Source organism: Protomyctophum bolini, assembly GCF_963924005.1.
Source record: "Protomyctophum bolini genome assembly, chromosome: 15".
Taxonomy (NCBI): Eukaryota; Metazoa; Chordata; class Actinopteri; order Myctophiformes; family Myctophidae; genus Protomyctophum; species Protomyctophum bolini.
This window is the reverse complement of record NC_137876.1, coordinates 18887437-18908443: the sequence shown is the minus strand read 5'-3', so window position 1 is coordinate 18908443 and position 21007 is coordinate 18887437. Positions and strand designations below refer to the sequence as shown.

The 21007-nt window shown below is 41.0% G+C and overlaps 1 protein-coding gene across 1 annotated transcript; it reads left to right on the top strand.

Moving 5' to 3' along the window:
• Positions 1–1069: 1069 nt before the first annotated feature.
• On the top strand, positions 1070–19989 carry psma3 (proteasome 20S subunit alpha 3). Its single transcript, XM_080784678.1, has 11 exons — positions 1070–1187; positions 2930–3012; positions 7505–7628; positions 9655–9756; positions 10080–10153; positions 12578–12650; positions 13859–13924; positions 14982–15028; positions 16540–16607; positions 16920–16984; positions 19746–19989. Exons 1-11 carry the CDS (start codon positions 1167–1169, stop codon positions 19788–19790), a joined length of 768 nt encoding a protein of 255 aa, XP_080640804.1. The 5' UTR covers positions 1070–1166; the 3' UTR covers positions 19791–19989.
• The last annotated feature ends 1018 nt before the right edge of the window (positions 19990–21007 follow it).

The window sequence follows — 21007 nt, the reverse complement described above, 5'->3', positions numbered from 1 at the left end:
CCTCCTTAATGAAGAAGGCCCACCAGCGTGTGTACTGCATGTCTGAGGAGACTGAATATTATAGGAATTATATAGGATACCGTATACAAGTAGTAGCAACAATAATAATTAATGTAATAGTGTAATATAATGTAATGTACGTGGTATAGCAATGTTGTCAGATAACATATAAGAATACTAAGAAAGTGGTGTAATAACATGATAGCAGTCCATGGCCGTACTCTGTGAGGAGGCCGAGTCCACTTTTGAAGGATGCCCTGGCTGCACCCATCCTGCACACCGTCTGTCCCCCCGCCTGTCCCGTCCCCCCGTATAGTAAAGACATCACCTTCAGGAAGAAGAATAATAGCTTCTTCCCTGAAGCTGTGAAGAATCATGAACTATAGACCTTGAACTGTGACCTTTGCACTATAGACACTAGAGGATCTGTCAGACCATACACATGACTCTGCCTTATGAACTTGAGCTGCATGTGACACAAGAGCTGTTTCTTTTTGCTGTTTTTAGTGCTTCATGATTTTTATGGGCACAAAATATCAGTGGGTGGTGCAATTGCTTTTTTGCACTTTAGGATTTTATGTTTACGAAAGTGTAATTGTTTAGATGTATTTTATATGTATTATGTACTTTTTGCCTGACCAAACAAATTCCGTTCTGTGCTCGTATAATGACAATAAAACTCCTTGAACCTTGAACTCCCCCATTTAGGCTTCAACTAAAGCATTGATTGATTGATTGATTGATTGATTGATTATTACTTATTTTAAATTATTTTTCAAATGTCAATGTTTTCAATGTATTGACCTGACCCCTCCCATCTGAAAATATGGTTGTTGAAATATTACTATAAATTATTTCACACTTTCAAGAAAATTCCCTGTGATATGGTAATTAAATAATAAGGGTTACAAGTAGTTTAAATTGCTTTCTAGATGCGATATACACCATTTTATGTGGTTGACCATGGGTTGACCCCCTGGAAGCCCGTCAAGGACCCGCAGGGGGTCCCCGGACCCCAGATTGAGAACCACAGAACTAGCGCCTGTCGTTCGTTGTTCTTCTTCGTTGGTGTTTTAGTCTCACTCGCTGCTGGATGACTGCACTCTCTCTCTCACAGAGCAGATTGATTATAGCTATTAGCTGGCAAACTATATCAATATTCCAACATGAGTTCCATTGGGACAGGGGTGAGTGGATGAAATGAAACGGCATGCTTGTTGCACTGCGGACACACAATGTGGTTTTGATATAAAAATAGACCCATTTGACTATATTAATATAAACACTGAAGTTGTACACTTTTAAGCTAGCCGGTGGGTTAGCCTGGTAGCGTAGCTGCTGCTGAGTCACATAGAACTGCATGACTAGCATGTTTAGGCTAAGCTAGGCTAGGTTTAGCTAAGTTTCACGTCAAGATGGTATACTAGTACTACACAATAATGATAGCCTTGGACCAAGACTGACATGTATTTATTTATCGATTAGACATGTCAGAAATGATTAATAATAATAAGAGTAATAATAAAATATCTGCAAGTCCTGGTCCGAGGCAAATGTTATACTAAAAGGTCTGTCCGGGCTAGGTTGGCTAGGCTAGGTGGAGGTGGTATGGTATTGAAATCAATTGAGACGAAAGTTCAGAAAGCAGACTTCATGATTGCTTGCGTGAATATTTAGAAGAGAAATAAAATACAAAGCTGTTTATTTACTAATATACAGTATCAGTAAAAAGAAAGGCACCCCAAATACGTCTTGAAACATGCTCATAAAGTTATGACTGTCCATCGTTACCATACCATACTTACCATGTAAGTTATACGTATGGGCTACACGCTCAGTATAATATTTTTCTTCCATGTTAATTCAGATATTGCTTTGCATTGTGGGGCATTCAGGGCAGAGTTCAGTGTACACTGACCTACTCTATGACACTGACTGTTGCATACACTAGTATTATTAATATTTCCAGAATTTCTAAATGATTTCATGTAATATTCAAGGTTTTTTTTTGGACATGCAAGTATGTCTCATGCTAATATGGCAATACTGAATTAGTATGTTGGTATGGAATTTCTGATGCAGCTGTGTTCTATTAAGTACTTAAGGACCCTTGCCCCTGGGGGGGCCCGGACGACCGGACCCTAAGCTGCAAGAAAAAAAACGTAATGATTAATACAATCTATCAGATCAGACTTCTATGTTCAGATGTATGGGCTGTCAACGGTTGGTATTGCAACTCTAGATTCCAGATATTAAAAATAGGCTGTTCTGTCTACAGAACGACTTGTCTGCTTGAGGGGTCCAGTGGTCCTTGAGGGGGATCCAGCTGGTCCCCAGCTAAATGATGCAGAGTTGGTAACCAAATGGACCCTTCTAGATCTTTAACTCTCAAGAGTTACATTAATGTTAAACGTATGCATTCATTAATTTAAAAGAAGTCTACACAATTAGAGAATGTAGAATAATAATTATTTTTGATCAACTTTTGCCTATTATCTCTGCTGTGGTACGGACATCATACAGCATGGCATTGTGGACAAAATCTTATTCAACGACATAGTCTGGGTCTGAGAAATCTCATCAAACGGTGGTCTGTGTGGCTCAAATGCCCAATGAATAATGGTCCTTGACATGGAACGGGTTAACCCATTCTGACCTGAGATCAGATTCATACGAGGTTTCCACTGGACACACACTGGTCTGATTAACCCATTCTGACCTGAGATCAGATTCTGAAAATGTCAGTCGTTCTTTGATTTTTCAAAAATAGCAGACCTACAAGCTCGTAGCGCGCCACTCGGTGGCGCGCTATGAGCTTGTAGATCTGCTATTTTTCAATAGCTAAAGCATAACATGATGCTGACACCAAACTAAGTATGACCTGTCTGTTCTGTCTAAAGTATGATCTGTCTCTGTGTTCTGTCTACAGTATGACCTGTCGGCCTCCACATTCTCTCCCGATGGCAGGGTGTTCCAGGTGGAATATGCCATGAAGGCTGTGGAAAATAGCAGGTCAGCATCAACATCTCCTCTCACATCACGATCACATCAAACCAAGCTTCCGCTGTATACTATAGCACATTTACACCAACCCAAGCTGACCAATTTTTGATTGATTGATTTATTAACAGTTTGCAGAATTACAATTACAATTACAACAGAAGAACAACTGTTAACTGTGAGTGGACGACACCATAAAGCATTACGCTTGTTTACAATAGGGCCCACCAAAAGTGCTGTACGTGGTTAAAACAAAACAAATATAGCATCAAAACAAATGAATCGCCAACAAATACAATGCCTTGGCACAGAATTAAATATGCAGAGTTAAAAACATATTAGTTTAGCTTGAGTGCAATTCAACTAAGGGTACAGGCTTTAGTTTAGACATGCTATTGGTCCGACTGTCATTAGACCGACAACCTACCCCTAACCCTAACCGCAAGCACGGGAGCAGCTCATTTTTAGACCGCAAGTCCGACCGTTGTTTCCGCATGTCAGTCCTTTGGTGTGTCTACACTGCATGTGCATCCCTTCAACGAAACCTTTCCAAATCTGATGACCTCGTCACACTTGTAATGACAGCTATGGCCGTTTTTTAGCCCAAGGAGTGTTTTTCATGCAAAACAAAAGCTTTCCATGGATTCAGAATCATAATGGTACCCCAACATTAAGCTGCTGTCACAGTTTCCCAAGGGAGCTGGGTTGGAACAAATTGAAGCCTTTTATGAAAGGAAGAAATATAGTCCGCAGCACTGGTAGGAAAAACTCAGCTTCACTGGTGTATTGATTCAACGTTTCGATCACTGGGATCTTCTTCAGGAATTCCTGAAGAAGAGGTACCCTCACAAAATACATGCAGTAATCCTGGTCTCTAAACTACCTCCCCTGGCCAGCTGGGGCTCCTGGTGGAGGGGAAAGGAACTGGTCAGAATAACGTGTTCCTTCCACGTCAGGTGAAAAGAAGCAGCTTGGACTCCTCATGCATAGAAGGAAGCATGAGGTCAGTCCGCTGCACGCCCAGGTTGGCAGAGGAAGTGTAGTGCCCAGGATTACATGATTAGATAATTGACACTGGGTGAAAAAAAGGGTTGCAAAATCATGGGATAAAAATGTTTTTTCCATCAAAAATATGTATTGTCTTTAGTCTGCAATAGCTGAACATTACTACATTAAAAATGCAGCACCTGGATTTGGAGCCATAACTACTGTGGCTTTCAACAGACATGAAAGTGCTTGACTTAAACCTCTCAAAGGTTTTATTTCATTTATTTAACCGTTATTTAACCAGTAAAAACCACATTGAGACCAACGTCTCTTGTACAAGTGTGAACTGGCCAAGCGAAGAGGGAAATGTTCCACAGCTCTGCCAGTACAAACGCATGCAGGACAACCGAGGGTCCTCACCATTCACCACCAGACAAAAATGTCCATTATAGTTTTTGCCGTATAAATAACGGTCATGGGTTGCACACACCAATACTGCATTTCAGTCATTTATTCTTGCATTTTGGACAGGAGACAAATGTTTCGGCTACCCAGGAGACAATTGTTTCGATAGCCGAAACGTTTGTCTCCTGTCCAAAATGCAAGAATAAATGACTGAAATGCAGTCTTGTTGTGTGCGACCCATTTCCGTTATTTATATGGTATGATTTGAACCTTAAGTCAGAGTGCGGTGAAGATTTATCTATTTCCACGGACATATGATACGAATTGACCATTACAGGCAGGGCTTAGCATTTTTCCAAGTAGCACGTGTGCTACTAAATTGAAAAATCTAGTAGCACACAAATTCTTTCAGGAGCACGATGAAAAGTTATCAAATAATGTGTTTTTGAGGGGCGCTAGCCCCTCTTATATACAGCTTTAGTCCCCACACGTCTCAATATTTGCCACTGACAATGAACAGAGAAATTAGGTACACATTCTGCTAAATATGACGTAAATTAAACATCAAAACATTAAACGACATTGACATTGAAAGGACAATAAACGTCATATGTAAACGAGCAAATCAGCTAACCAATTACAGGCAACAGGCATTCTGATTGGCCAGTATGAGATGATTCATGATGTATAATGATAAGGGTGCACCTCACTTCACACAGGTGTGATTTTTCTTTAATATAGTGATATGAGGTAGGGGCGGGCAATATGGCAAAATATTATATCACAATGTCTTTTCAGAAATTATCACAATATTGATATTCATCTGGATATAATTTTTACGTTTGTTTTTATATAATCTATAATCTATATAATCAATTTGTTTTTATACTGATAGACTATTAGTTTTGTATGCAGCTATGGACGAAGCTATGGACCTGAGCTAGCCACTGACTAATATATCCAGCCAGGTCGGTCATTCGTATTGCGCTGCGCACACGCTTTTGTAAGCGAGGTGCTAAGCAAGGGTTGTTTTGGTATATCAATCAATCTGTCCACTCCATGTGTGTGCGCACGTGCACTCTTTGCGTGCACGGCTGCACGCTGTTTCACCCACGTTTGGTTTAAAAGTTATATCAAGTGATGTTTTAACATTACAAACTTTCTAAATAACTTTAGTATTCAACGTGTCTGGGTCCTCCTAGCAACTTCATAGGGAAGAGAACTGAGCAGCAACACAGGGAGGGGCGCGGCGGTGGGAGCAAAGGGGACAGATCTTCAAATGAACGCCACATTGAGCCTCGACACGTTGTTGGCTTGTAGCTCTGCTCTTTTTGGCGAAACGACACCGCCGTTCAGAAATATAAATGTAGGTATAGAACCGCGACTATAGAATGTGCACTTGCTGTAGAGCCTTGTCTTTATCACGATTGAATGGTCGAATCCTGTAGTCGCACCTGTGCTACAAATTGAATTTTACAACTCGCACGGTGATATTTTTAGTGGCAAATGCGAGCACCTAGTCGCACTGTCGAGCCCTGATTACAGGTCTGTAACTCTGAGAGTGTACACTACACATCAGAGTTATGGGGGTCCTTGAAAATAAAACGTTTAATGAGAACCACTCCCTGATGTGCCATAGTGTTGTAGTAATTCAGTGTCATACATGTTCTGAAAGAATACCTGTAGACTTGACATTCAGTAATTGAGTGTTATGATCAAAATAAGAACATAATGGTGTGTAAAAACAAAATCTAGAATTTACAAGACAAGACCAAGTCTTGCCTCGGACAGTTGGACACATTTGTCCGTGTACTACAGACAGACATGTTGGTGAGGTGACCCCTGAGGACAACATTTAGGACGGACAAATTTAAGCCCAGTACCCACTACATAGGAAGCCCAAGGAAAGAACAGGAATATCTATTAAGATGACCAATAAAACTGATACAAAAGACTAAATGACAATGTTTGCTACTAAACTAATATAGGACTTATAGGACTTTCCTATACGTCGAAGCAGGAGAAGTGTCTGGGAAGTGTGCCCATGACAATCCTTTTAAAACTCACTAGTGAATCACAGAAGCCAGTTTGGTTTGTAGGTCATTCCAAGATCAGGGCCCGAAGAAAGCAAAGCATTTTTTTTTACCCCTTTCTCTACTGTAGCAAAAACAGAAGAGTAACTAAAATGAATTGGACAGCCAACTACAGCTGCAGGATTCTTGCTCAAATTTAGAAATGAGGATTAGATTGCTGATTAGGTGTCTGAACTCTGAATCTAGATCTCAATCTTTTTTTTTCACAATTATTTGTGCAACACTATGCAGGAGCCTGCCTCCTTTTTCCACATTTCTTCTTTTCTTCGATGGCATCTTAGGATCGATGTTTTTGGAAAATCGATATTAATTTTTAATAAATCGATTACATATCGTCCGGATATGATATCGATAATTCGATATACGACATATCGTTACATGCCTAGTTAACAGCAGTCGGGCTTGGATAAGGTTCAAGGTTGTCTTTATTTGTCTCCCTTGGGAGGAATTTGTCTTGGAGACAGAGTCACAGCTGCATACGAATAACAGACACGTTCACATACGAAAAGGAAAAACACCATGGAACACCCACATACACAAAACAGAGATATTGCACACATTCCCTTGATAAAGTGCTTTTGGCCTTCCCTGAATATCTGAGTCATTAAAGTGCATTCGGCAATCTCTAGGAGGTGGGGGGAGATTAACCCTCTTGGTGTGTGTGTGTGTGTGTGTGTGTGTGTGTGTGTGTGTGTGTGTGTGTGTGTGTGTGTGGAGTCATGATCAAAGAGGGAACAGGTGGTTTGTCTGAATCAACAGTTCATGATAGATGGTAACATTTTTATGTAACTTATTTAATTGTATAATACTTGTTTATCTTGTATTATGCTATCGTACAACTCAGTAGTTTGTACTGCTAGCCAATTTACAGCAAAACTACACCCCTCTTTATGGGACCCTGAACCAGTGATAATGTATAACATTAATTTATATAAGATAATCGATTTAGAATATATGCATTTTTACTTTAAAACCTTATAAAATGGGTCTGTGTGTGTGTCTTTTGTGTGTGTTTACAGCACAGCCATAGCAATTCGCTGTAAAGATGGGGTCGTGTTTGGAGTGGAGAAATTGGTTCTGTCTAAGCTTTACGAGGAAGGTTCCAACAAACGCATCTTCAACATCGACAGACACGTTGGCATGGTAAGACCTTCATCTCTAACGTTTCAATAATTGACTATATAACTACTTTAACTATAATAATGGTCATCTAGTTTGGCTGGGTAAATGGAGAGGAATAATTTCACCTATGCACTGCAAATGTACTTGACAAATGTGCCTGCAGTGCCACCACAATTCGAACATAGTGTGTGTTAATCCCAATAAGACGACCTTTGTTGGTTCATAATAACACAAGTTTATTCCTGGCACTCAAGGAGGAGAAAAGGGCAGGATTCTTTTTAAAGTTCAAAATCTGTGACGTTGTCGGCAACATTTGTTTCCACTTCAAGGTTCTCAACTCGACATAACAGCTGACTGTACTTTCGGTGGGTTCAATATAATGCAAATTGTATCGGTTTCTGCACTTTGCCTACACACCCCAATACTTCAGCTGTGTGCAAACACCTCTTTCTTTGTGTTTCACAATTTGCCAGACTGACGCCTGTTCTCGGTACCGCCACGAGTATCTATGTGGTCAGTTGTGTGTTCTGTTTAATTTTGCACCACATAATCAGCCATTTGTGTTGGCTCCATTTGTCCCAACGAAAAGTTGATTGACAGGCCGCACACTTGGATCTACGACCTTGCCCTTTTACCTTAAGTGATTTGCGCCTCACAGTGTATCACATCTCACACCGGTCATAGTTAACAGGAAACGGTATTAACTCAACAGTCTGTGTACTAGTTAAGCTGTTACCCAAACATACTAGTAAGTGAAGTGTTGTAAACTCTGCATTTTAGTACACATTGTGTTGGTAAACCTAACGCAGCATACTAGTAAACAGTAAACACAGGTGAGTGTTGGCACAAAGCCTACCTAAAAAAGTGGGATAAAGAAAAAAGTGGGAGAGAGCCTATGGCCTAGGACAGTGCTTCCCAACCTGTGGTCCGCGACACTTTAGTGTGCCGTTTGATATGTTCAGGTGTGCCGCCTGATTTGAAAGTTAGTGTTACTTTCTGTCAAAATCAGGCGGCAGGCTTTCTATTGTTGCGTCGTCACACGTCTAACCATTAGACGTGCGATAACAACAACACGGAACAATTGACTCTAACGACCCTCGGCCATTGAAATGTTAATGCTTAGATGCATGCAGAAGAGGCTACATTTCGCTCCCTCCAGAAAGACTGGAGCGCGCAGAGCGCAAATGCACGTAGACAGCAGACACATACATGTCCCGACCCAAACACTGAGGAGCTAAAGTAAACGTGACGTTGTGATTAAACATAATGTGCCACGAAAAATAGCTGTCCATAGATGTCCAAACATGATCGCCTCGTTCGGCCAACAAAATATATCTCCCCGTCCCTCCACAGAAGCGCAGTGATGCCTGATTTATTCTTCGTCGTACACGTGTTATGCTTGCATGCTGAAAATGGCTGATCGACAAGCTCACAACGCGTTGCGGACGCAACGCGTTGTGAGCTTGTCGATCAGCTATTTTGAGCAGGCTGTGAGAACTGAGACCCTTCACAATAAAAGCATGCAGCTTTCACAAGTTGGCCCATAATAAAGACAAGGAAAAGGATTAAGAATTAGGTGGCATTTCACATTGCATATGAGCTATTTTTTCTCAAATGTATTACATTTTTTATATAATAAGGAATTAATTTGGATAATGGTAATGGAGATATTGTAAAAGTTGTCACTTTATTAATCCCAACACTGTATGTATGTATATATATATATATATATATATATATATATATATATATATATATATACACACACACACACACACACACACATAATGTATGTATATGTATATAGATGGGCCTATACACCATATATCTAGGTGTGCCCCGATATTTTTAGGCTATGAAAAGTGTGCCCTGGGACAAAAAAGGTTGGGAAACACTGGCCTAGGAAGGGAGTCGAGGCGTCTGGAGATCTGTTGCCCCCATCAGGTCACTTTGATGTACTTGAAATAAATAAAAGCAACAGAGAATGGTATCTTGAACAAGCCTATAATGGATGGATTCATTGATTGGTTTAACTGTTTGTGTGCAGGCTGTAGCAGGTCTGCTGGCTGATGCACGCTCTCTGTCTGAGGTTGCCAGAGAAGAGGCCTCTAACTTCAGATCCAGCTATGGATACGACATCCCTCTGAAGGTGAATATTATCTATTGGTCTGAGAACACGAGGAATCGCATGCTTGGCTTGGTGTAGTTTTGGTTGATTCTCCACCTTTTATCATTTGAAGGACCTCTGATTTGATTTGCTTCAGGCTACTTCACTGTTTTAGCTTTGATTCATTGATTGAATAGTTTGACGATTCAAAGGTACATGGAAGGAGTTAAAAACATTCCAAATGGATAAAATAGAAAGCCAGGCTTGTTTCCATTGTAGTCCATTTTAAACATTCAAAAAGTTCTCTTTACAAAACAATTGAACTGTGTGTGTGTGTGTGTGTGTGTGTGTGTCCGTCCGTCCAGCACCTATCTGACAGAGTAGCCATGTATGTCCACGCCTACACGCTATACAGTGCTGTCAGACCCTTCGGATGCAGGTGAGAACCACAGAATATGAATACACAATCACATGAGCCACTTTAAACTTTCAAAGGTAGCAGATCTACAAGCTCGCACTGGGTTGTTTTGTTGTGTCACACATTGCAAGCTTGTAGATCCTGTATTTTTAGTATTCGTTATTCAACAAAGTGTATAGGGCTGAAAGCTTTGCTATGTAACCTTTTACAGAGAATAAATGTTTTTACCTATCTGTATGTTAATAAAACTAACACACACACACACACACACACACTACTGCATTCGTAGTATTTGGTCTCCCTGCTCTTCTATTGAGAACATTTTGATTATATTCTGTGGACATTTTATGAGTCACGCTTCAACGACGTTAGGAGTCATGTTTTTTGTCATTTTTTACAGATTGCGGCATTTAACTCCCATTTCATCTTATATGGTTATTATGATATGGTTATGTTCATGTAGAAAATGTATCTGAAAGAAATAAACACAATTCTAAATCTGAAAATTACAAAAAGTGTAAAGATAAAGTCAATTAAATGGCACCAAATGACATTACAGTGCTGAGTTCTAACAGCGTCCCTGCGACCCCCAGAATGGTCCACGGATGGGTCCATCTCTTTATACAATGCTAAAGTTGATCACGTGCCAAAAGCGGTCGACAGAAACTGGTCGACAGAAACTGGTGGACATTATGCTGTTGCCCCACAGGGGCAGAAACAAGGCCTTTTAACCAGGCTACTTACACACACTACAACTCGCTTACAATTCGCAAACCTGGCAACACTGCCCTGTGTTCATGCTGTTGTCAGAGGCCCGCCCCCGGCTCACACGTCACTACTCTCTCCGTCTCTCCGCTCGCAATCGGCAGCCATCTTGCTTTTTATTTATATGGGCGAGTGGCAATTTAATGCAAATAAATTAATTATAGGTCCAGCAAGCAAATCATGATGGTCTGTAGGTCACAATAACATTCCGATTTTAGGTGTTGTGTTTTGTATGACATTTTGGCCAGTAGTTTTATATCTATCTCAGCTTTTGCCTGATAGCACACATGCTAACAGTGCTGACCACAACGTTAGCAGCATTTGATGACAGGTTGCCATAGCAAGTTTAGCAACGTACAGTGTGCGCAGACCTAACGTGAGCTTCTGGGACAGAAACTTGCGTTTTCATGACAGCAGCAGCTGCTGCAGCCTCTGATAGCTACTGTGCTAAAGATGCTAAAGCAACACAAAAAAACATCCACACGCAAACCAAAACAAACCAGGGACCAGGGTTGCCACATACCGTGGATGTGAGAGTGAAACAAGCAACCAGGTCTATAAAAATGTTAAGAGGCCAGTTCAAAGTAGGTACATCAGAAATGGTCCGGAAATTAGTCTTAAAATAATCAATTATAGTGTTGACTGTCAAACTTTGTTGTCTAATGTTGTTTCAGAGCAGTGGAACTCAAACATTTCCATGTCAAGGACTACCAATAGATAAACAAGTCCAAAGTAGCTTATAATGATCAGACTTGGCAACACTGTCTCTAGGTTGAACATTCTACTTTACAAGCTCACACATATGAAATATGTTTTTTTTAATCTTCAAACTGAGACATATTTTATGATAATACTGTTAGCACAGTCATCATACTCCAAGAGCATACAAATGGAACCAAATGGACCCTGATTTTCCCAGAGAGCAAATGGTATCAAATGGGGGTCTGTGGCCTAATGCATTTCAAACTGGGGGTTCTTGGTATTATATTCTCTGCATATCTTATCAACTTGGGGTGAATATTTCACCACAATACTTTACTGAATATTTCACAAGAATATAACACAAGAGTCAAATGTACGGTCAAATATAATCACAATATAGGCTACAGATGTAAATATTTATGACAGTAAAATGTCGAAAATTAGTGCTATCCCCCCCCCCCACACACACACACACACACACACACACACACACACACACACGACAGGCAAGGCTGTTGTTTGCATCGTTAGCAGGCAGCAGCTACCTTGGCACTGCTCTCTGTGACTGTAGTTGTTTCACCATGTTTGCGTATTTATGAGAAATAAAAAACACTTTCTGTTATTATAATAATTCTGTCAACTCCCGCAATTTCCTTCTTCCCATATTGCGCTGCAATGTAACTAGGATTCGCCGGCCAAAGGCCGGCGAAATTCTAGTTATCAATAATCTTCGTTTTGGGATGAAAAATGCACCCCATTATTTGCATCACTGGGTGCTTCCTGAAAGTCAAAAAGCCATAGCTCAGTAAGCTCACCTAAGAAAGCACACATGCTCTAGTAACAGCAGTTGCCCAGGGGACCCGGGTTCGAATCCCGAGTGGGACATGACATTTGTCAGGGTGAAGCTTTTAAGTGGCTAAAACGCCCATGACGTCAACAATACATGTCAGCTGCCTATTTTTCTCTGCTTCCTCACAGCTTCATCATGGGTTCCCACGATAAAGACGAAGGCCCTCAACTCTACATGGTCGACCCCTCTGGAATCTCACATGTAAATCCTCACGACATAATTCACAAACAGAAAGTCAATGTATTCCTCGTACACGTCAGACACAATACAACTAGGTTTCTATGGATATCTTTAATAGAGGTGGACAGATGTAGATTTGGGTTTACTTGCCCTATAAGAGATACTATTCACCTGACCAGGTGACACTGTCAGACTTATCAGAATGATTGATTTACTGGTACAAACCAACTTATCTGTATATAAGGTATAGTCACCAATACGCCATGACACTTTCATGGAAGCTTTCAGGGGAGGCAAACCTTGCACCGGAATACATGGCAGGGATGAAGCCGGCTGGACCAACTCATGAACAAACATTATTTATTAACCATTGAGACCTTTGTCATATAATCGGTTCAGGGATATAGAAGAAGACGGGTCACAGGTTGTTTTCTAATCATTTGCTTTTCGATGTGCACAGTACATTTTATTGAGGATCTAAACAGCAGCAGGTATTGTTTCTGTTTTAGAGGTATCGTGAGATTTCTCACTGCCAGACATTTAATGACAGTCTTGCGGTACTTGTCAGTTGTCACGTCCAGAAATGTATTTGTGCTCTTTAGATACCTCTATAAAATTTCACAGCGTACACATCGAAAAGCAACACAGCAGACAATGTGTTGTCTTCTCTTATTTCCAAGAAGCGAGTACTTTAAATTGTTTAAAATGGTCTCGGTCATTCAGAAATAGTATTTGTTCATGAGCTGGTCACTGGGCTCTCATCGACTCTCAATATATTCACTGTACTGGGTGTAGTTTGGCTCCCATGGCGCGACGAATCTGCCGCCTGGAATTGCATGATGGCGAAAATGGCATCTGTCCTTACTTTCTTTTTCAGATACCTTGGTCCAAACCAGACTAGATGGAATCATGTAATTCCAGGATTAATCCTAGTGATTTTCCCATTGCTTCCACTCTAGCGCCACCCTCTGACCAGTGTCCACTTGGGTATACAGGCTGCAAAGGAAGTCAAACCTTTTTTCAGCTTCAGCACGTCAATAAGAACCAAATGATGTCATTGCGACGCAAACAAACAAACGCAGTGCCTTGCCAAAGTTCCCTTTTGAGCAGTTTTTGAATGTTTCCATCATTGCAGAGAGACCCATGTTAATATAGTGCGATTGATCGGACAACTCGTTGAGCTAGGGCTTTACGTTGCTTTATTTCTTAACTGTAAATGTTTTCTTCAGGGCTACTGGGGCTGTGCCATTGGCAAAGCCAAGCAGGCAGCCAAGACAGAGATAGAAAAACTTCAGGTAAGGGATTTGCTTTTATTCTATGAAATTACTCAGTGTGACTGTGAATTACTGGATAATTTGTTCATAGTTTCATGTAGCGCTGACTTCAAAGGGTTTTCATGATATTTAATATTCAACATGACTGCTTATACCAGCCTTTGTTCTCCTCCTACCGTGTCCATTACTTTCCTCGTTTTGTTAAATTATTGTACCAAAGTCCTGCTGTCAAACCCACGCCTCCTGGCTCACGAAGATTTGTTTCCCATTCTAAATCCCATGGATGTTTTTCAAAGATGTAATATCAGAACCATGTTCCAGAAATACAATTCTTATACAAAGTCTGGTGATTCTGATAGTTGGTTCTATATCGTGTATGATATTTAGTTTTATTCAGTCTTGTGTTTGGAGAAAACTGAATTAATTATAGGGTTAATTGTAGGGTTGGACAACTGTCCCCCACTGAAGCTCGGTCAAATAATTCCTGAGATTCCTTTTATATTTTTTCATCATTAATATAACTTTTGTTATCTGTGTTTTATTTGATGAAACAACTGAGAACTTACGACGTTACTCCTACATAAAGAACAGGTCTAATGCAGTAATTAAATTCAAAGTCAAACGTTACTTTTGTAACAGTTGATATTTTGGAACACAGTTCTTATACTAGATTATTTTAAGGCATTTCAATGTAGTAGGCATGGCAGAATGGCGTTTTTGAATGATTTATTGAAAATTCTCTGTTGTGAATGTTCGACAACGAAAGACCTTCAGAGAAAGCTTGACTTGTCTGCTTCCAGGGAAAAAATGAACCGAGTTGATAAAATGTTTAGTTTTTGTGTTGTAAGCCATTTAATCACTCTGCACGTTTTCACGTGGAAATCTGGCAGAGGGTTAATACTAGATTTATTTTTAAAGTCTGCAGGATTTAGAATGCGAAAGAAACCCTTCATGAACCGGGGAACATGGTTTTTGATATCGGACTTCCATACTCAATAGGACATTTACTTATTATACAGCTTGAATGTTTGATTCTGATTGTTAAATGTGTCTGTTTCTAATGTTTCAAATGAACCAGATGAAAGACCTGACCTGTAGAGAGCTGGTGAAGGAGGTCGCTAAGATGTAAGAGACTCACGCACACACACACGCACAAACACATGCGCACACAGAGTGTTACTGACACTGTTTGTTAGTAGCCAAAAAGCTCATGCATTGCTATGTGATCAATGCCTTTGAGCTGATTTTTATCCCCAATCCAGTCAGACTCATTATGCCAGTAAATTCCTCCCCACATATATTTCTGTGTGTTGTCTTTCACTGCTGTTGTGTCCTACTGGCTCACCTGCCATTGAGAAGGAGCGCCCCTCACCGATTCCTCCCCGCAAACATTTCTGTGTTGCCAGTGTCACTGTTGTCGTATCCCACTGGCTCACCTGCCAGTGAGGAGCCCCCACCCGGGAGGACGTAGCCATACGTAGAGCCTTTGTCCCACTCCTCCTGCCACAGGAGTACGTGCAGTGACAATCCGTGGAGTCGACCACACAACCTTCGTGGTTGTGGGCAGGGACTTGCCTGTCACTGTCACTGACCATCTTGGTTGGTATGTTTGATAGAGTTGTCCCCCAAACCAGTGGTTCCCAAAGTGGGGTCCGGGGACCCCCAGAGGGGTCCTTGAGGGAGTTCCAGGGGGTCCCCAGCTAAATGATAGTTGGGAACCTCTGAGTTAAATTAACATTGATTTTAAGATATGAATGAAACCCTGCACTTCAGGTTTGCGACCTTGTAGGTCGACTATTTTTGCCAATGAACACGAACACTAGGGTGTCCCCAGCAGTCATGGCCAGTTACATGCTTGTGCCTCACCCGGCAGCGACATTTGCTACGACGGTCACATTCCCCCTTTTTATAGTGTAGTGGTCACATGTTTCCATGTAACCCGTAACCCCTGTAGAACTAGCATGCTCATTCACTGGCTGCTCGGCGCTCGAGTGCAGTTGGCTTTTCTTAGTCTGAGTTTTCAGCACCTTCTTGTCACATAATGTCATCTACTGTTATCTATACATTCTACCGCTCTAATAATAATTGACTATGTCGCCTCAGAGTATCTGATTATGATCCTTGGTCATTGATATGTAAATATTAGCTTAATTCGATTAAACGGCTGTGTTTTCATCACTTCCACGTTCGCTCCTGATTGGATGACATGATCTGTGTGTTTTCTGTTACATAAATAGCTGGTGAAGACGGTTACTGAACAAACACGAAATATAGAGCTATTTAACACTTACATTTTAACAAAAAATATATTACTTACGGCACCTTTTAACCCATTCTATACGGGAACCCATTTTGGTGTTAGCATTATGATATGCTTTAGCTATTGAAAAATAGCAGATCTACGGCGCGCTACGAGCTTGTAGGTCTGCTATTTTTTTTTAAATAAAAGAGCGACTGACATAGAAGACCTTTTTAGAATCTGATCTCAGGTCAGAATGAACATTAGCATCATACAGGTGTATACATAACATGCCGCCTAGTACCGGTAGTTTGTTCAAAGTCTTCCAAATATCCAATGCTTTGCAGACGGATATACATTTAAATATTAAACTCGTATTCATTATTGTTTTTTTCAGTATCTACATTGTCCATGATGAGGTCAAAGACAAGGCTTTTGAACTGGAACTCAGCTGGGTGGGAGAAGGTAAGCTTATTAGGAATACAATTATACGTGCACATCTTGTGCTGCTGGTTTTCTATCCCACCACAGGGCCTCTGGTACTGCTGGCTTTTCTATCCTACCAGGACCTCTAGCACTGCTGGCTTTTTGGTGTACCAGGTTTGATGTGATGATAGTGAGAACTTTGTTTCGCATTCTGTGCTGAATGTACTGTATACGATGTCAGGATTCTCTTGGCTATCTGATCAACCTCCGGGTTGTTAAATGAGGATGACTTAAAATGGGTGACGTGATAATATTATGACTCCCCTGCCTGTGTGTCTGTCGTTACCCCAGTCACAGACGGACGACACCAGCTGGTTCCTAAAGACGTCAGAGAAGAAGCGGAGAAATACGCCAAGGTCAGTCACCAATATTAACAATATTAACTTGGCGCATGTCTCTGATGTCCCTCGGTTATGCAATACCCGTTTCACCTGTATAGTCCGAGTACTTGGGTTGCGTTCACACAGGGCAGATTAAACGATGCAGTCTACCGTTCATTGTCAAAGGAAGCCAGCGGCATGACGTTGCAAAGGCTCAACGATGCATGCAGCTGCTCCAAATGAACTCACAGCGCGCCTTTGCATCGTTTCATCTGCCCGTGTGAACGCACCATTAGTGCAGTACCCATCGCAGTACTAGGAGGCCAGTCTAGATGTCGGTACTATATCAGTACCCATCGCAGTACCAGGCCAGTCTAGCCGTCGGTACTATAACCGGTATATCATATTGATGACGACAGGGATCTCCATAGAGCACCGAAGTCTGACGTCACTTTCAGTAGAGAGGGCGTCAGTCCCCAGGTTCATGTATTCTTTTAGTTGCATTATAATCCTCATAGGGGGATTTTAGATCGCTTCATATAAGAACTATGTTTGAAAAATATACTGACCACCCCGGCCTTTCTGTCAGGGCGATGGCTGTGTGTCGTTAATGATGTTCATTAATATTCGATACAGCCAGTTTCCGGAGAAAATGGAATTAATGTGGCCGCAAAAGCCTTGAAACTACATATGAAGGCAATGTCGCTGCTAATATACGTCATGCCCAGCAGTCAATACATTGCGTTCCTGAGATTCCTCGTTGACATAAGCTCAGCGGGTGGTGATTCAACTCGTACTAACCACGAAACATTAGATATCAATACATTAAACGTAATTAACATTCAGTTTATGTTGTGCGACAGGCAGATGCAGCCACTCGCCTACCCGGAAATGTAGTCTCTGGGTTATTTTGTTACTCTTTGGGTATATTTGTACATTTCCACCTTCAGTCGATGCTTCATATCCATATGAGTGAAAAGGTGATCGGTTTATTTTTCAAACGCAGTTCTTATATGAAGAGATCTAAAATTCCCCTATGGTGATTATAATGCAAATAAAAAATACATGAACCTGGGGACTGACGCCCTCTACCGACAGTGATGTCAGGACTTCGGTGCTCTCTATGTGAGCATAAAAAGACACATACAAAGATACTTGTGTTTTCGTTTCTGGACATCTGCCGATGTTACACATTTCCCATTCGGCACGACACATGTGCATCTCTTCTGTGACATGCATGCAAGGTTTAAAGTATCTCTGTCAGACGGTCCTAACCCCTTTTTAGATCGATTAAACGCACTTTGAGTGCATGTTCGCACAGTTTCCTACCATGATACTCTTGACCGTCAAGCTGTCTCAAAGCGCTCGGAAAGGAAGACTTTTAACTCATTGAGTTAAGTACTGATTTGACTGATTTTTCTGAAGTGCCTCCAGGCCAAAGACATTTTTAACTTATTTTTGAAGGGGCTTAAATTGATAACGTAATCTCTCTTTTTTTTAAACTCTCGTTCAAAAAGAAATGGAACAAATCTATGGTGGTCTGCGCTGAACTATTGCTACTGCCATTTAGCGGTGGATGAGTTTTAAAAAAAGAACTGAGCTGCTTTTTACCAATATTAAAATCTACAACCTTACCTCACGTCTATGCGATGCACTGTGAGGTTGTAGATCGACTATTTGTTGGTATTTTGTTGCATTGTGTTGTTGGTAACACTGTTGTATGACAAAGTATACAAAAGGGCTTAACCCATTCTGAACGGGAACCCATTTTGGTGTTAGCATCCTGTTATGCTTTAGCTATTGAAAAATAGCAGATCTACAAGCTCATAGCGCGCCACCGAGTGGCGCGCTATGAGCTTGTAGGTCTGCTATTTTTGAAAAGTTCGCAGAACGACGGACATTTTTTAGAATCTGATCTCAGGTCAGAATGGGTTAATCAGACCAGTGTGTGTCCAGTGGAAACCTTCGTATGAATCTGATCTCAGGTCAGAATGGGTTAATCGGAAAGATTGTTGGACAACCACTTCAGAGGCTATATACATCCACTTATGATAACAGCATTCCATGGTTGGCATGGGATATCACCTCAAACACTAGCCATGTGTTGTATGGAGAATATAGTGTGCTACCTTCAGGAAGGGGATACTGTATGGTGTCCCAGCATACAATAAGGTCAGACTAAAGAGGTCCTTTGTCCACCAGTCCACTTTGAGGCTTAATCAGGAGTTGTAGCCAGGGGTAGGCGAAGCGGTGGACATTGCTCTTGTCTTCGTGTCTTTTATATTATGTAATCTTGTTTTGTTTTTTGTCACATGTGTGTGTATATATACCGTATTGTGCAGAATATAAGATGACTCTGTTTTTTTAGGATATTTCCATTGGGGGGAAAAAACGTAGTCTTATATTCAGACCAATAGGGTATGTTCGGCTGCTGGGTCGCAAGACAAATTTCAGTGTGAACTGACAAAAATATCACATCATACACGTTTATCCATCCGTGTTTATCCGAATAACTGAAATAGTAATGGATAGAATAGTGCCTAAGAAAATAGTTGCAGCCAAAGAAAGCAGTGTTCATTAACATTTCATAACGGGTACATTTACTGTATAAACCCTACTACAACCATATTTTTCATCTGATAGTGACAGCATATTTTCTTTTACAACTCGTGAAAGAAAATATTTGTCTCTGTTGAAGTAAAATACAAATATAAAATGTCAAACATCTAGTCGTTGACAAAATGTATTGTTCAAAAAGAGTTGTCTGTGATTGTCTCACTTGTCTCGTCCCAAACAGGACTCGTTGGAGGAAGAGGATGACTCTGACGAAGACAACATGTGAACACGGCACTGAGCACACACACACACGCGCACACACACACACACACACACACACACACACACACACACACACACACACACACACACACACACCACACACATATATGTGCTCTTCCTGAGGGCTCTAATTTTTTTTGTATTCTGTTTTGTAGTTCATGGACCATCTTCAAACTTGACAATAAAATATGTTAAAAACTACAGTTTCTAGTTTGTGTTAGTGAACTAACGTAGTAACACTACATGCTGAGTGACACACACACGCGGTATAGCAGAGACATCACACTTCATGTACAAAGTATGTTTTATGTGTTAGTAGTATGACAGTGCTGGATAGCCTGCATTGTATGCTTTAAATGTTTAAAGTGTGAAAAGGGGAGAATTTATGTTAAGCAAGTTAAGCAATATATGCTATGTGACAAAGAATAATGGAAGTGCACACTCACAGTAACGTTTCAAGAAGCTCCCAGTCGAGGCTTTATTTTAGACTAATGTTTTTTCTCTGACACGTTACGGTATCGACTTCTAATATTATTCTTTATCTTATTCCACTGTTGGTCCTGCGCCTGCCGTTCAGCAGATGTGCCCGGTTTTATATTTCCTATAAATGCTCTCTGAATTGGTCATCCTCCCTATCTACGTGGCTGTATTATTGCACTGGACATGCGGTAGGATCTGAATCACAACACAGAGGATGAGAAGGCTTTAATGAGATGCCAGTTATGCCTAAATACTAAGGCCTTTGAGTTTAGAGGGAATAGAACATAGACGCAAAACGCACCACGACATAATATGCTACTGCAGAGTTATTTTTTGCTTCGCTTTTGATACCGCCAGCACCTGATCTCACCAGCATTTACAACTCAACTGGTACCACCACGCCTACCCTCTGGGATCATACCAGCCTCTGGAGATGACAGACATTCAAGTTGATTTTCAGAAGTGTCATCTAAGTCTAAGAGACCATAGTGCAATGAATCATCTACTGTACAATCTGTAAGTTGCACTGTAACATCCCATATTCCACCCCAGGTCAGGTCTCGCAAACCCCAAGTGAGACCAACTACTGTATGTACCAGATATTACTGAACCAAGATGGACTGAATCCCCATTTGACTGTAGCTGATGCTGGGATTATGAGTTTCGGGCAGTACTACTTGTCGACCACTGGTAAGTGTCCTTAAGACCAAAACACACCAGGAGTCAGGAGACCAACCAACC

Excerpts from the sequence above, each read along its gene's own strand:
- psma3 (XM_080784678.1), top strand. The coding sequence starts at position 1,167 with ATGAGTTCCATTGGGACAGGG. Across the intron at positions 7,629-9,654 it reads TCGACAGACACGTTGGCATG|GCTGTAGCAGGTCTGCTGGC; the intron begins GTAAGACCTTCA and ends GTTTGTGTGCAG. Across the intron at positions 15,029-16,539 it reads GTGAAGGAGGTCGCTAAGAT|TATCTACATTGTCCATGATG; the intron begins GTAAGAGACTCA and ends TGTTTTTTTCAG.